Source organism: Mya arenaria, chromosome 2 (assembly GCF_026914265.1).
Source record: "Mya arenaria isolate MELC-2E11 chromosome 2, ASM2691426v1".
Taxonomy (NCBI): domain Eukaryota; kingdom Metazoa; phylum Mollusca; class Bivalvia; order Myida; family Myidae; genus Mya; species Mya arenaria.
The window spans coordinates 48066860-48081942 of NC_069123.1; the positions used below are offsets into that span (position 1 = coordinate 48066860).

Sequence of the window (15083 nt, forward strand, 5' to 3'; positions counted from 1 at the left end):
ATTCCGATAGATTTTGAGAGTTATGGAGGATTTGTTTGTAATATGTTCTACCTTGTGTCTTCTGGTTTTTATCTGAAATCTGGAATTTGGTTAAGTTGTTATGTGAAGATTTCATTATAAACTTTGCGGAATTATTCAGAAAATTTGTTGTTGGATTTATAGCGCTTATTGTGTTTAATATTGCATGTGAATTCAATTATATGAACATTACAAATACCAGATCAGTGAAGACATTCCATGAACTTTTGGCTTTTAGACATTTTTCTTTTTCTATGTATTTAAATTTTAGGATTACCTTTTCAAAATTAATTGTGTAGATTTTTTGGTAAATACATATCGTTGTTGTGTGGCTTGTTTTATCTTTCTCTTTTGCGTTTGACGGTCGTAATAATGGGAAACATAACAAAACATAACATTTATTGAAAATAAAAATATACATGTAAGATATTTAAAAGCAAGAGATGGAGAAATGATTATTTTCTGCAATCATTGACTGTCTGTTGGACATCTAGGGACGACAGAAGTCACACTCCGCTCCACACACATCGCAAACCTCCGACCCGCTCACCGCCTTCGGCACGTAAAACTCCGTCACTTGTTTACCTGACCAGAAAAAGTCATTGAGTGTAATTGCTAAGTTGATAGTATCGCACAAGAATGAGCCATGTTTATGGTCGTGCATATCATTTTAAACATATGTTGGAGTAAAGAAACATAATGGACGAACATATAATTTTCTACGTTTGAAATTATGAATAATGAGAAAAAATATTTTTCCTTGATTTGATGTAATGTCCAGTAGGTGGCATGATATTAGTTCTACACGGATGGTTTTAGGCTCTAAATAGTCATTCAGCTTCGAAACATTGTACTTACTAAACGGCTCGACTTTTATAAAATAATTTTATAAACTATATAATTGTAGTAATTTGGATATGGTAGAATGTTTGGATCAGCATTTAGTTATATCTAAGATTATCGTGTGTTTGTGTTTGTGCGTGTTTGTGTTTGTGTGCGTGCGTGCGCGCGCGCGCGTGTGGGTGTGAATTAGTGTTAGCATTATTACAGAATGAGATACCTGGAAGAACATTATGTTTATTAACTGAAATATTTATTTCATATGCTGTTTGAAAGTTATATATGCTTAACTTTTTTGTACATCCACATGTATGTTTTAGTCAATGTCTGAGTGCTACTAGACATTCAAATCAATAAATGATTTTTTGAATTGTAAGTGTGTTTGTCTATTTAGAGACATGGTGTCTTTAAAAGATCAATAGGTGCAGCCATCGAAAAAAACGAACCCTTGTTCGTAAATGATCATTGTATAATTAAAATACTGGTTTGACATAACTTTAAGTCTTACCTGGATCATAGTAGTCTAAGACGGCGACGGCGACGGGTTGGGCGCCCGCCACGAGACCAGACCGGTACATGGTCGCCGACACGCACGTGCCGCCTGACCCGATCTGATAGAAGAAACCATGGATATATTTATATTTAAAATTGTATAATGTGAATAATCACACACAGACGTCGGTCGTTTCAATTCGTACAAAAATACTCACCCTGGTGGTCTTTATAAGACACTAATTTATGCAAGTAACAGTACTTTTAACACACACATAAAAACCAGAATACGCATACCAAGAGTAAGCTTAACCGAAATTTTGCTTTTAAGTGAAATCATTTATAACAGACACAATGATATACCTCAGCAAAGTAGATGACAATTTTGCGGGACTCAAACTCGATCCGTTTGTGTTGTGGCTTGGACACAATGCCGCTGGCATCTACGGAGAACCCGGATGGCATGCCAATCTCAATCAGCGCCATCGAACTTGAACCTTCCTCTAGCCAACTGATCATAAAGAAATGAATAACTGTTAAAAGGTACAGAAAAGAAGAACTAATTGAGTATCTAGATCTTAAATTGAAAGTACATGAACTATGCTCGTTTCACAATATATTTTGACTCAATACTGACCTTGCACAGACGGTCACGTCGAATTCGTTGGCGGTTTCCCTGGGAACGTCCACAGTGAGTCTGAAGCTCTTCTTCTGGTCGTCGTCGTCAATGTTGTACGATACCTCCACCTAATCAGAATAACACGTAATTAAAAACACGGGAGTGAAAAAGGTCTGCTATAAGACGGTCAATTTAAGTTAGAGTACTTATTATTTAATACATTATCAGTCCTTATAGTTTCAAGACAGGTCTTCTCACCTGTACCAGCGCAAGTCCCATCCCGGTTGCCGTTATGGTTACCAGCCCGACGTCTGCTGGCAGCTGAAACACCAGAATAGTAGTTTTAGAATCACAGTATCCCACAAATGTCAAAGCAAACAAATAAATCACAAAATTCTTTGTTTTAACTTAATATTATGTACAGTGACCTGCAATACTTGTCGACAAATTAAGACTGTCACTAAACAAGTTCTACACGTACATCTCTAGTCTGAAGAACGCGGGCGTTCGTGTTATCGATGGTTATAGAGTTTTCATATCCTTTTCCCGAGATGTCGATTGTCATGGCAAATTCCTTGGAAAATAAGAGGGCCGCGATCTCCGAAAGACCCTGTAGGGCTATCACTGTGTCCTGGAAATAAAACGTTTTACTTGAGGCATTTATGAAAAAGTACCGGGCTATGACTTTATCAGGATACCCATGTGACCTATACATCTGTATGTCAATCATATAAATTATGACTTACATACTTATATCTAACATTTTCATTTCAATGATGCTCGAAGAACTGACACAAGTTAGAAGATATTTTGTTTATATTTCTCCAGGAGCGCTGGGTATGTACACAAACCTGAGTGGAGTGGAATCCTCCCTGCGCGTTCCTCTGGGTGGTCAGCCACTTGAGCACCTGTACGCCGTTTGCGGTGTCCTTCCGCTGGGCGAGTGTCAGGAGCGCGTATGACGTAATTTCCACGTTCACCGCCTTCCCCGTCCGGCTCTCCCACGGTTTGCTGTCAGCGGTGGTCTGGCTAGCCTTCTCCCAGTGTTTTGTACCGTCTGTATTTAACGATAACTTGCATTTTAATTTAGAATTAAAAAAAAATAGTTCCTGATTTAAAATGATTGGAAAGTCATCGTTCTGATATCTCTTGATTGCATTAATATACCATGGAATCAATCTAAAAAAATAGACGGGACTCAAAGACAGCCAATGTAGCGTTCTTTATGTTTGGTATTTCAATAAAAATTGACAATATTTGAATACCGTTAATATTTCTATGATAACGGAGTTATTCTTATTGTTGCTGTTTATCTGCTTCATTAGCAAAAAGCGGCTAATTAGACAAACCTTGCTCGATGGTTTTGTTATCCAACTTGGTCCACACATCGTTGGCCTTGGAACTGCCGGCCATTTGGAGGGCATATCCGACAATCGCAAGGTCATACACATTCGTAATCTGACTTATTTGCCCTTCGAGGTATGTCTGGGATTTCGCTTGGGCTGCAGAGATTTTTGTGGCGACCTTTGAAATAGCAGAGACGTTTCATGATAATAAAATATTATGATAATTTTCTTCAAAGATATAAAGTCCAATACTAAATACTGTGTTATAGAGCTCATTGTTTACGCAAGTGATTCCTTGACCATTGGACATTTTGTATAACCATAAGTACCTAAAGTACATGCGACATGAGCATTCCTTTCTGAAAATCTATGACTACAGTACATTTGAACCGTCATAGTTTGTCTTCAAATCTTAACACATTTAAAAACATCGATAGAAGACGAGTGTTTACCCCCTGTGCGGATCTGGCCTCCAGTAAGGATATCAGCACGTACGCTGTAAGGGAAGTCTGTCCTCCTATGGAGCCACCCTGTAAATTAAACGGTGTGATGAAAAAATATAATACGGGAATGGTTGAGGTTCTTTTTAAGAATAAACATTTCTGGAAGTCATAATAAGTTACCCTTTTTACGAGTCCATTTATGATGTCAATTATAATCGATTTCCTTTATCCATTACCTGCATATCTGTGTGTATCACCCTTCCCGGTTCATTAAAGGTGCCGTTCGCATTCTGCTGTTCAATGAGCCAATCCACGGCCTTGTGGATAACCTTCTCGTCTACGAACACGTAGTCCATGGCCTGTACGAACGACTTTACCACAAAGGCCGTTAGCCACGTGCTGCCGGATTTGTCACTTTCCCCGAACGCGCTGAACGAGCCGTCAATGTGGCTATACGTCAGCTCGCGTTGGTAACCTACCGGAAAAACATTCATTGATGAGACAACTACATAACGGATATTCTCTATTGTCACAAATGTAATTACAAAACCAATTAAAAATCAATAGGCGAATGGTAGGCCAACATCAACTAGTTTGAGCTGTACAACGGAACTGTTTCTACCTGTTTCCATAAACTTCTTTGCTTTGTTCATGATGGTTGCGTCGAGGTTATCAGTCGCCTCCAGGTATTTAATGATGAAAATGTTTGGGGCGAAGTTGAGCATGTTTTGTTCTCCACATCCGGTAGGCAGCTTGAGCAGCTTGTCGAGGCCGCTGATACTTGGGCCCATCAGATCCGCCACGGCCGTGACCTTGACCCTTTCAGAGCCGACCACCGTCCGCAGAGGGTACTCTACGTTAACAGTTTTGGTCTGTGTTCCAGTGGTCTTCAGATCTACCACAAACGGGACGTTGTACTCGCGCGGGGTACCCTCCGCCTGCAACACCGAAATTGAATTGCTTTTTATGCATAATCACTTTAAGTATAAATTAGAAAACACGTTTTGTCCTTCATACAAATATATGTACATGTATGTGGTTCCTTTAAAAATTGGATCTGACGTGGAAAGTATGTATTGGTGATTTATAGTGTGACTCTGGACAACTGATACAGACACAATATCGACTTGATTCTCAGTATCTTTGTATGTTCTCACCTCTACGAGTAGTTTCTTGTTCACTGCGTCCGCGCTGATCGTGGTCTGGGCCCTCACAGAGATGTCGATCAGGCCGATCGTCTTGGCCACTATCGGGAAATACACTGCCACAACCTCGTCCGAACCAACCTAGAGCAGGTATGAAACGTTATTATTTTGAACGAAATTTTTCACTATGAAATATAAGCTGTTTAGAAAAATGCAATAATAAATGAATAACTAAAAGTTAAACTACAAACTGGCCATTTACCAAATAAAGTGAACATTTCTAGAGTGCTTACCGATATGATTCTGCGCACTTCAACCGACGATCTCGACTGATTTGTCCCGTCAATAATGATATTATCAAACTCCTCGCTCTTCTCCAAGACCACGTGTGTCTGCATGAAAGAAAATACTTTGGCAACTGTAAACGATGCACTAACTGATGAATCCAAACTAGTCATGTACCATAGTAATGCAACAAAATCAGTCTTACTGTGTTAATGAAACAATCGTTGTTGGATATTTTCTATGCTATTTAGCGATTTGTTAATAATAGAAGACATTGATATTCGCCTTACCGAGAGTGGTATAGCTCGGTAGTTGTGAATGTTGACCTGCAGTATGACCTTCTCGCCCCGGATTACGGAGTAAGGCATGTTCACTGCCACGAAAAACGGCAGGGACACTTGCAGCTGAAATACAAACGCATGCTTGTATAGTAACAGTGGTAATTAACACCCATCAATCCAAAGTACCAAAAGAAAAGCGGTCAGTTCAGCCGCTACCATGGACAAGTGGTTTGTCTGAAAGTCCGTCGTGAAACTATTCATGTAAAAAAACAAGTATAAAAGCATATTTTTTTTAAACCAATTATCATAATACACAGAAAGGATAAAACAAGGTTACCTGTGCGGATTCCGGTGCGACCCCGAGGCCGGTGTCTGGGTGGACGGCGAAGGCCGTTGCGATCCAGGAGGTGATGGTATCAGGGACCGTCTCCTCGATACGTGCGAACCCATTTGACCTACACATACAATAAGGGAGTTTATAATATACATATCACGGCACGTATGACTTAAAGGAGGGTTTAGAATTCACAATTTTTCCAGTATACAATGTTTGCATGTTATACATTATGTCAGCTTTTAATTAGTCCTTTTCTAATATATAAATGATAACAATGAGAGTTCCTATAATATGTACATGCATTTATACAGAGGTCTGATACACACATAATAGTTATGTAAAGTGAAGTTCTGTTGAGATGAGCTTCAATAAACAATGCCAGTTTGCGTGAGAAACAGCAACGGCAATCTTCTACACTGAGATACATGCATATGTGACGTAAGTGCGGAAAAAATACATCTTAAATATAAGATCTGTAGCGACAGGAATACATGGTGAAGTAAACTGGTGCATGTTTCTACAGGATACATGGCTCGAGTGACGATAGCTAGATACAGATACATTCTGACGAGAGGGAGATATTACTGTACGCTTCCTGACGCCCAAAGCCAAGTTTCTGGAAAATGCTTTCTTGCCCGGTCAACTGGTTTCACATCACCACTTGCCATAACCTGGTTCTGGCCCTTATCACGACCCTTTGCATTTTCTTGCTTTGGTTTACGCTTTGCTATTCTCCCGCTGGAAGCCAGAACGTTGCCTTTTCTTCTTATATGCCATCGCCGACGCTTTACATACCACGAAGATCGTTTATCTAAATGGTTAAAGTGAGTGAGATAAATGAACACGCAAATGCATAAAGGGAAACATACTCGACTTTCTCGCTGCGCCACAACCATGTCTCCGGGAATAGTATACGGGTCCGCTGTACCGGCACCAGCTCAGACGAAGGCACAGCTGGTGGGATTGCGGAAGCCATGAGGATCATTGACTGCGCTTCGGCCATGTTATCGTTCGCCATTAACATCGGTCCACCAGCTCTCATCATCCACTCCATTGGGATTGGTAGAATCTCCGGTTCAGGTATATCTGTACATTGGTTGGCATAAAACAATACCTACTCAACATCGTGTGCCACGTAATGATATCAGTGCCCGAGCAGACACAATACATGTGTATATTGCTTCAACGCGTTAACAGTGCGTTATAATGAATAATATAGTATTGGTACTAAATAAAACAAGACTATAAATTTAGGCTTTTAGGTTTTCTGTTTTTAATAAGTACTTATTATATGATTGACCAGTCCAGCTGCATACTTACGCTCATATATTTCGGCGTCGGTAAAAACAAGAACACCAGCATCCTGTGTCGAAAAAGGGAGTTTTTTTCACTATGTTATTAAATAAAAGACTCTATACCAGGGTAAGGTCATACTATAATAGTGTCATAATTTCTGTACAAACGGTCGAACGTTTAAGCGTCATAATGTTGTAGTGGTTTCTTAATGCCTGCACGTGTGAAGTAAATGTGCTAAGTACTTAATGCATCAATCATCAATAGTATTGATATCAATCAAAACATCAAGCGACCAATTCATTTTATGATCACACGTTACATTCAAACTTACGTCAAATATGTCCTTGGTGTCCACGCCGCCAACGGAGACGGGCCACCGGAAGCAGAACCAGTCACACACCGGCCGTATTCTGGTCCGCTTCGACTTCAAGGAGTAGTCGCTCAAATCACCGATAACCTACATGTAGTTGATTGCTTATAATTCAATTATACTGATAACCACTTAAAGCTTTGTTTCATGGTCCTGTGCATGAGGAGAATAACCGAAGATGGATTAATACTAAAGGGACGTTGACAAATAGCAAACCAGTCGTAACAAGAGCAGTCCTAGACATCTTAAAGCAACGGTTTTTCCGTCACCTCTAAATCTGTCTCAAAGCTTTGGTCCGCGGTCTCTTGACGTTTACTTTTTTCCGAACAATTTTTTGTCAACCATTTTATTTCGACCGCGAACCGACCAATAAAGTAAAATATCTCCTTCGTATTTTAAAAGCGGTAAGCAATTGAACTAAGGGCAAACACTTTAAGACTTCATTTTGGTAACAGTTACGTGCCTATCTGCTAGTGTGCCGCTATGAAAAACAATCATTTTAAAACTATATGTAGCAATACGATATGGGTATGGAAAGTGAAAGTCAATCCCTCAATGAATTTTGGACTTGTGAACGCACACGCACACGCACAAACGCACACGCACACGCACACACTTTCTATATCCCTTTCGCCATTCAGCGGAGGATAACAAACATAATGATAGAAAAATGGCGATATCATAACTATTCTATAAAGCTGCAAAAGATTCCGTCGCTTTGTACCTGTGACGTAGTGATGTCATTTCCGGTTCCCAGCAGCAGCACGCTCTTGTCGACGCCCAGAACATTGACAGTAGAACCTACGTCGGCTTTCACGTCAAAACGTATTTTGTCAGCAGGTTGCGCTTCTGTCTTGTTGAAACTAACGCTGACCTATAAAGAAGGAAAATGACACTGACAATGAGCATATAATGGCTACATACTAGCATGGCACTTAACGATAATAGAACAAGAAGTATCAAGGAAATATAACACGAGAAGCCAACTTACCTTGTTTTCAAAGACGCCTTCCACATTAATGGTTAAAGAGTCGGCAACCACTTCGCCGTTCTTTCGAACGTAGAAGGCGACCACACGCGCACGTGGCGCCATGCTTGACGTCACCGGAAGTCGCCACGTAGTCTCCTTCCCGCTCACCAGAATTTTACCAGCGTCCACTAACGTCCCACGGGAGTAAACCTGGAGAAATAGTTAATAATTCGTCGAACAGTTTTTAAAAGTTCTCATAAACAATTAATGCGTTTATAAACAAATGCGTTTATAATGGCATGTTAGTGAAACGACATTAATGGAGATTTGTCGATAACGTTTGCGTACGTAAGTTTTGTCAAAGCAATTTTGTTTACCTGGTAAGTCAGATGAGCGACTCGTTCTGTGGCCTTGATGTGAAACTCAGCATCTTGCCAAGCCTGCCAATATATATTTAGAATTATTATACTAGTGATATGAGGTGATGAATTCTTAGAAATATAAAAACAGTTGAAAATACAATATCAGAAAGTCATTTAAATTAGGAGACTATAATCATGGAGGTATTATATGTGGAACGCTCGTAAAACAAGCTTGTCAAGTTTGGTAAAAAAAAGAGTTTTTGATCGCGTTCAACAAGTAGTTGCATGGTATGAACAGCAGTGTGTCGTACCGTTGGATTGAGGGTGGTGGACCGGAGCTGCAGGAAGTTGTCACTCGGGGAATGCCGCCTCTTGAACGTCCGCGATACAGACGCGTCGTTATACTCCGCCTGGTGTAAAAGAGCATCGGCATATTGAAACAATCCTTAAAACAAGTGGAAGTATACTATTTAAAAAAACAATAACGATATCTTTAAGTTGGTTGCCTTTCAATGATGGTAAACCAAACGTTAACTGAGTCTTCCGAGTAAGGGCAAAATTACACTTGTTCTTCTTTTTTAATTATCCTGTCCTGTCCCATCAATACGAACCGCCGCTACAAACCAACACTGACCTCGACGTTGACGCTCTCTAGGCGAGTGTCTGTTGAGAAAGAGAACTCCACTATGCCGTCGGCCGGGATCGTGTAGGAAACGGGAGGGAGGCGCTCAGACTCCGTTCGCCTCCTAGGTGGTGGTAGCGGAGGCATGAAACGTGTCCGGAAGTCAGATAGGGAACCTGGGAGATTGGACCGGCTTAGAGTTTCCTGCTTTGGCCGGACTGGTAAGGGTTTTCGGTACTCGGTGATGGTGACCCTGAGCTCCCCGTTCACCGCGTCTGGGGGTGACCCATCACGCTGGGATACCTTTACCTAGAGGTGGAAACATTTGTACATATGTACTTGTTCTTGTACATATACAGGAGCTTCCAATTCACATCATTATGTATTATTTTTTTTACACTACACAGAACTTGGCCATGCAAAGTAAATTTTATATTGTTCAATAAAATGATCTTTGTTAGATAGGTATTCATGTGTTACCACAGCGTCGTATGTCATTCCCGGCTTGAATGTTTCCGGCAGTGATTTAGGAAACTCGAGTTGTATCGGTTGTCGGTAGAAGGTCAATTCCTGCGAATCGTTCTGTCGTAGTTTAGTGACACCCTCGGTGACGTTCGCCTCAAACACGAGCGTGTTGCCGTCCAGGAAACGTTCTACTTCCTCTAGACGGGACGTCGCCACCGTGAAACTCGCCTTGCCGTTGATCTGAAATAGTTCATTAATGATGTTGTGTGAAAGGCGTTGTCTATATAGTGATGTATAACATTTCCTACGAAAACTTAAATATGAAGAGTAAAAAATACTTTTATTTGGTAAGTAATCTTCTTCAAAAAAGAGCATACTTCATTTAGGAATTAGATTTTACTTTCGAGAACTAGATCAAAAGCGGCAGAGAACCGTTTGGATTCTAGATACGCTGCCACATATTAAATGACTAATTACACGTGCGTAATGATAGTTTTATTTGATTTAACATGTCTCCTTACCGGGAACTTCATCTCTATCTCTGAGCTGACTTTGACCCTCGCATTGTTCTGCCACTCGAAGCGCTCCCTAACGGGCCGGATACGGAGCTCCACCTCGCCTTTCACCGGCTTCCCGAACGTGTATCTGAACACAAGAAACACTGTCGTTCAAACGTTCATGGCTTAATTTTCTTTCGTCAAATGATCTTTTACTAAGTTAATGAACTTTTGAAAAAATCAACAGCATGTCCCTTTAACGTTTCATAAATAGACACGAACGAGGCTAAAATATTAAGAAAAATTATAACCGAAAACGTTTTAGTCCTACGTGTATATACATAAAAGTCCTTGTACAAAAGAACAAAGAGTGGATGAGTTCTTACGTGGCTTTGATATTTCCCGTAAAGTCCTTCTCCTGGGTCCGTCCGAAGGCCGGAAGGTCAAGCTTTACCTCAAATTTGGGCAGCACTGCAGGGGAGGGAGACAGAATTAAGGAGAACTCAAGACATTATTTCGTGATGTGAATTTCACTTATTCCGCTCAATGGGTGTCCTACCGACATTTAAAGCTCACGAATAGCACCATAAATACTCACCGTATTCGTCAACAACAAACGTCTTCTCCTGAAAGCCGCCCTGAAAAAAAGTGCCAATAAGTATACAAATGTCATTAAGTATATAAAGTTCTAACGAAAACGTTTTAAAATATCCTCACGCGAATAGTCCGTCAGTCGAATAAACAAAACTGCATAACCTTAAGAAGTTAACAGTAAACCAACCAAGCTCATTTTAACGAGAACATTTGCTTAAAAGTGTATGTATATTTTAACGTTTCCAAGACAATTGTATTATATAAAGTCTTATATAGACACACGCCGAAGTACCTCATATGAGAGGAGCTTTGCCTTGATTTTCCAGGTGCCGAGGATTGGCTGGTCAGACATGGCCTGCTCCTGGACGTAAACACCGCCCACACTGGTCAGCTCAGCCCCGCTTACTGACCACTGGTTTATCTTGTTACCTTTGGGGTCCTGGTAACAAAACGAGATGGTGTTAACAAATAAACCGCCGGCGTTGTTGAATAGGGATTGTGTTGTGAGTTTTACGGGCACTGCATATAGTAAAATAATAAATTTTTGATAAATATATAAACTGTGTAAAAGAACTGCTTTACTTCTGAGACTTGATACACAGACTCGCACGTAAATAAACGTTCAATAGTCCGGGTAGCATATCACTATTGCTCTAGAATCCTTTAAAGCCGCACTCAGTCAGTTTGACCGTTTTGGCATTTTTTTTATTATTTGTCTTGGAATAAGCTTAATTTAGTGTCAATGTCTTGGAACCAGTGATATTAGACAGCTGACTAAAGTTAGATCGCATTTTCCATACATACGTAGAAATTGATATTTTCTGGCTAAAAGCGTTACTAACGCTTTAAAGAAATTTGAAATTTTCTGCCGTTTTCCGAACAATTTATATAGGTTTTATCATGATTTATCTTTAATGACTGAATTGAAGCCATTGATGTCAAAATCAGCTGATTCTGAGACAATAATTTAAAAAGTTTCAGAACTGTCAATAGGTGATATTGCAGCTTTAAGTGTAACACCTATACTTACAAACAGTTCGACTTTCAGTTTGTCGAAGACCACTCGGAGATTCGAGGTAATTCCGAACACACGGAAATGCACTGAAATAAATTGATCAAAATTAAATAATATGTATTAAAAGGTTATCTGGGTATCGTGTAGATTTTGTTCAGTTTCATCAATTGTCGGTTATGATAACCATAGTAACTATATCTAAATTTCAGAATTATAGAATATTTCATGATAAGGAAAATGCAATGTAACCTGTTTGTCCCGGCTTGTAGATTGGTTTGTCGGTCTGTAGGTACAGGTCGATGACCTTGGTTTCAAGGGAGACGTCCTTGACCTCCTTGAAGGTCAGCCCGCCCGTCCCGCTTACCTCCAACCGGAAACTGTCAGCCGTCACGTTCACGGGGATCTGTGGGATAATAACGGGAATGCGGATTTTTGATTCTTTGAAATAAAATGAACTGTTCTACAAACATTCAAAATACAACCTACATGTTCAGCCAATGAAATTGCAGAACGGCAATCATTCAGTACTACCCTTAATCATTAAAAAATTAAACTTTCGCGGGTTGTTAAAAGTCCGCTCACTGCCACTCATCCGATACACAATCCCTGCGTCAGAGTTTGCGTTGACAATTTGTCAGCCGATGTGGTAGTATTCTAAGACAGTAAGATGAAATGAAGTAATATTTTAATGGTTAAGAAGGGCTCAATCGCTTCGACCATTCCGCCCATTCTTAATCATTAAAATGTTACTGCATGTCATCAAACTATTACTTGACTCGATTACGGGTAAACAGTATTAAATCTTTGACAATGTATATGTATTATGATAGTATACATGTGAATTACTTTTGAAATAACAGGATTCGGCTAGAACATTTTTCTCGAATATGCGTCCTTGCATCTTTGTTAGACACCCCTTGTAGGGCACATTGACACTCGAGACAACAATTGCGCTATGCGGTGACATATCTTTTTTCAGATGCATTTATCATATTGATGGTGACAAAAACCATTCTCGATTAAGTAATTAATAAACAAAGGCTGTCACGATCCCCCGGCTTGCGTAAACAAGCCATATTCTGTAAGCAGCAATTTATATGAATACTCTCTCTATCGTAGGACTTAATATAGATATGTATACATATTCAGTGAACACTCGATCAAAAAATTGCTTAAATTATTTAAGGTAACATTTCATGAATCCCGTTTTAACTATGATCGTACAAAAAAAAATGACTTACCTGGAGATTTATCTGTATATCTGAAAAAAATATGAAATGTTTTGATATTATTGCATGTTATATAATTTTACTGAGTAATATAGTGGTCTTGTTCGTGCTTTTATCACGTAATTAAATAGAATATAAACTGACTAGTAAACTACTTTCATAAACAACAATAAGTTCAACGGTACTTTTGAAGGGTGAAAGATTAAAGGCGATTTTCTATAAATGCGACCGGGAGTTACGGTAATGGTTATGGTGTATCTGGCTGGAATTTGTGTTACCGGACTGATCCTGTGTTGTCCTGGATCCAAGGGCCACCGTCTCCTTGCCGAACAGCTTGGCGGTGATTGTGACGGGGCCGTACGGGGTCGCCAGCAGCTTCCCGTGCACGATATACTCGTGCCCAGGCCGGAACACGTTAGGTGACACGAATATGAACGAACTGTAAAACAACATGACCCGTGCGATGACGTAAAAGATTAAAATTTAATTCGGCTTATTCTGTAATGACACAAACAAATCGGGCTCAAAGATAAAACTGAAGATCGTAAATGCATGGACATGATATCTTGTTTTATCCCCTCCCTCCCCAAAAACAACAACAACAACAACAAAACAACAATAAAACACGATCATGGAATAACTTACTTTGCAGCATTGCTGTAGGCAATTTGGAGCAGAGTTATCACTCCAACAACGAACACAGAGTCTGAAAACAACAAATATTATATATGACTCTGCGGTTCACGTTTTTTTCTGGTGGATTATTTTAATTAATTAGACACTTTACACTAAAATAATGAATTTTGCGTTTGCAAATAAAAAACAACTTCTTAACAGATCTAAGAATATATTTGATTTCTTTGATTTCGTATATCAAATAGTTTAATAATTCGAATTAATAAGTACTGCGTTACAGTACTGTATACGAACCTTTATGCCTCATCTTGACGAGCACAATTAATAATATCACCACTTATATCAGTGTTTCTTTTATACAAATAGCTATTCAAAGTGACACGGATGTTTATACTTAATTCGCGGAAGTGGACTCGTCCGTTTAACGGATAATTTGTTTATGCAGTAAACTAGTAATACATGGCAAGCGGTGTTATGAGCGCGTTGTTACGGTGAGTGGCCGGTGACGTTAGATACATAAATCAACTGTTTTTCAAGGTATCAAATTGTGAAATGCTCTGCACCGTCAATTTTATTGGTTGTGTTTGAATATTTTGCAGGCTACGGGTTTTAATTATCATTTTACTAGCACACGTTTAACATTGCATTTATAAACATTCCCGAATTAAGATAAACAGGAAAACATTTAGATGAGTATACACATTTATATAGATGAAATTAAACGTTTAAAAAAACTCAAAATTGCAAATCGATTTGATATTCCGAAGTGAATATACCTTACATGAGATAAAAGCATTGTAGATTTATTAGAATTAGTTTTATAACCTTTTCAACTTGCACAAACGTAACATATTTACCGAAATGACCCGAATAGGGCATAAAACACAGTTATAGCCATACAATTAAATAACAAGTAAAGAATGAAAAGAGCGCCTCGAACGTCCAATTTGTTGTTTTTTATTCGAAAATAAAATTCGATATTCGCGGCATATCATAAATTATTATTGAGCCCAGAGTTATGGACCGTATTATTAACATGTGTACCGAGTTTCGTTGGAACATCTTTAAAGGTTTTGAGTTACAGTTAAGGTAAATGTTGTTGCACGCTGATGATGACAACGACGCCAAGGTTAAGACTTTCTCCGAAAACCAGACGAGCGAAGAACATAGACCGAAAAACACAATGTCGTCTCATTGTGGCCTCAACCTTCAAACAGATAC

General features: G+C 39.3%; 1 protein-coding gene across 2 annotated transcripts; it reads right to left on the bottom strand.

The window, feature by feature from the left end:
* Positions 1-404: 404 nt before the first annotated feature.
* Positions 405-14313, bottom strand: LOC128209820 (CD109 antigen-like). 2 transcript variants are annotated; one of them, XM_052914057.1, is made up of 34 exons: positions 14157-14313; positions 13872-13932; positions 13505-13665; positions 13239-13258; positions 12247-12400; positions 12013-12083; positions 11275-11421; positions 10987-11026; positions 10775-10859; positions 10413-10536; positions 9907-10131; positions 9439-9735; positions 9116-9214; positions 8820-8882; positions 8464-8652; positions 8197-8346; positions 7434-7559; positions 7127-7169; positions 6392-6617; positions 5807-5924; positions 5479-5592; positions 5197-5295; positions 4916-5044; positions 4381-4696; positions 3995-4233; positions 3768-3845; positions 3319-3493; positions 2821-3026; positions 2451-2600; positions 2228-2290; positions 1988-2097; positions 1714-1861; positions 1367-1469; positions 405-603 (listed from the first exon to the last, which is right to left on the bottom strand). In XM_052914057.1, exons 1-34 carry the CDS (start codon positions 14167-14169, stop codon positions 509-511), a joined length of 4437 nt encoding a protein of 1478 aa, XP_052770017.1. In that variant the 5' UTR covers positions 14170-14313; the 3' UTR covers positions 405-508. The 2 variants fall into 2 exon arrangements, with proteins under 2 accessions (XP_052770017.1, XP_052770025.1); XM_052914065.1 differs by lacking the exon at positions 6392-6617 and adding an exon at positions 6676-6892.
* Between the last annotated feature and the right edge of the window lie 770 nt (positions 14314-15083).

What these genes read in the sequence shown, in the direction of transcription:
- LOC128209820 (XM_052914057.1), bottom strand. An exon ending in AACTGAAAGTCGAACTGTTT is followed by an intron (nt 11,422 to 12,012) that starts GTAAGTATAGGT and finishes TTTTGTTACCAG; the next exon opens with GACCCCAAAGGTAACAAGAT. An exon ending in CGACGCCGAAATATATGAGC is followed by an intron (nt 6,618 to 7,126) that starts GTAAGTATGCAG and finishes TTAACCATTTAG; the next exon opens with ATAAACGATCTTCGTGGTAT.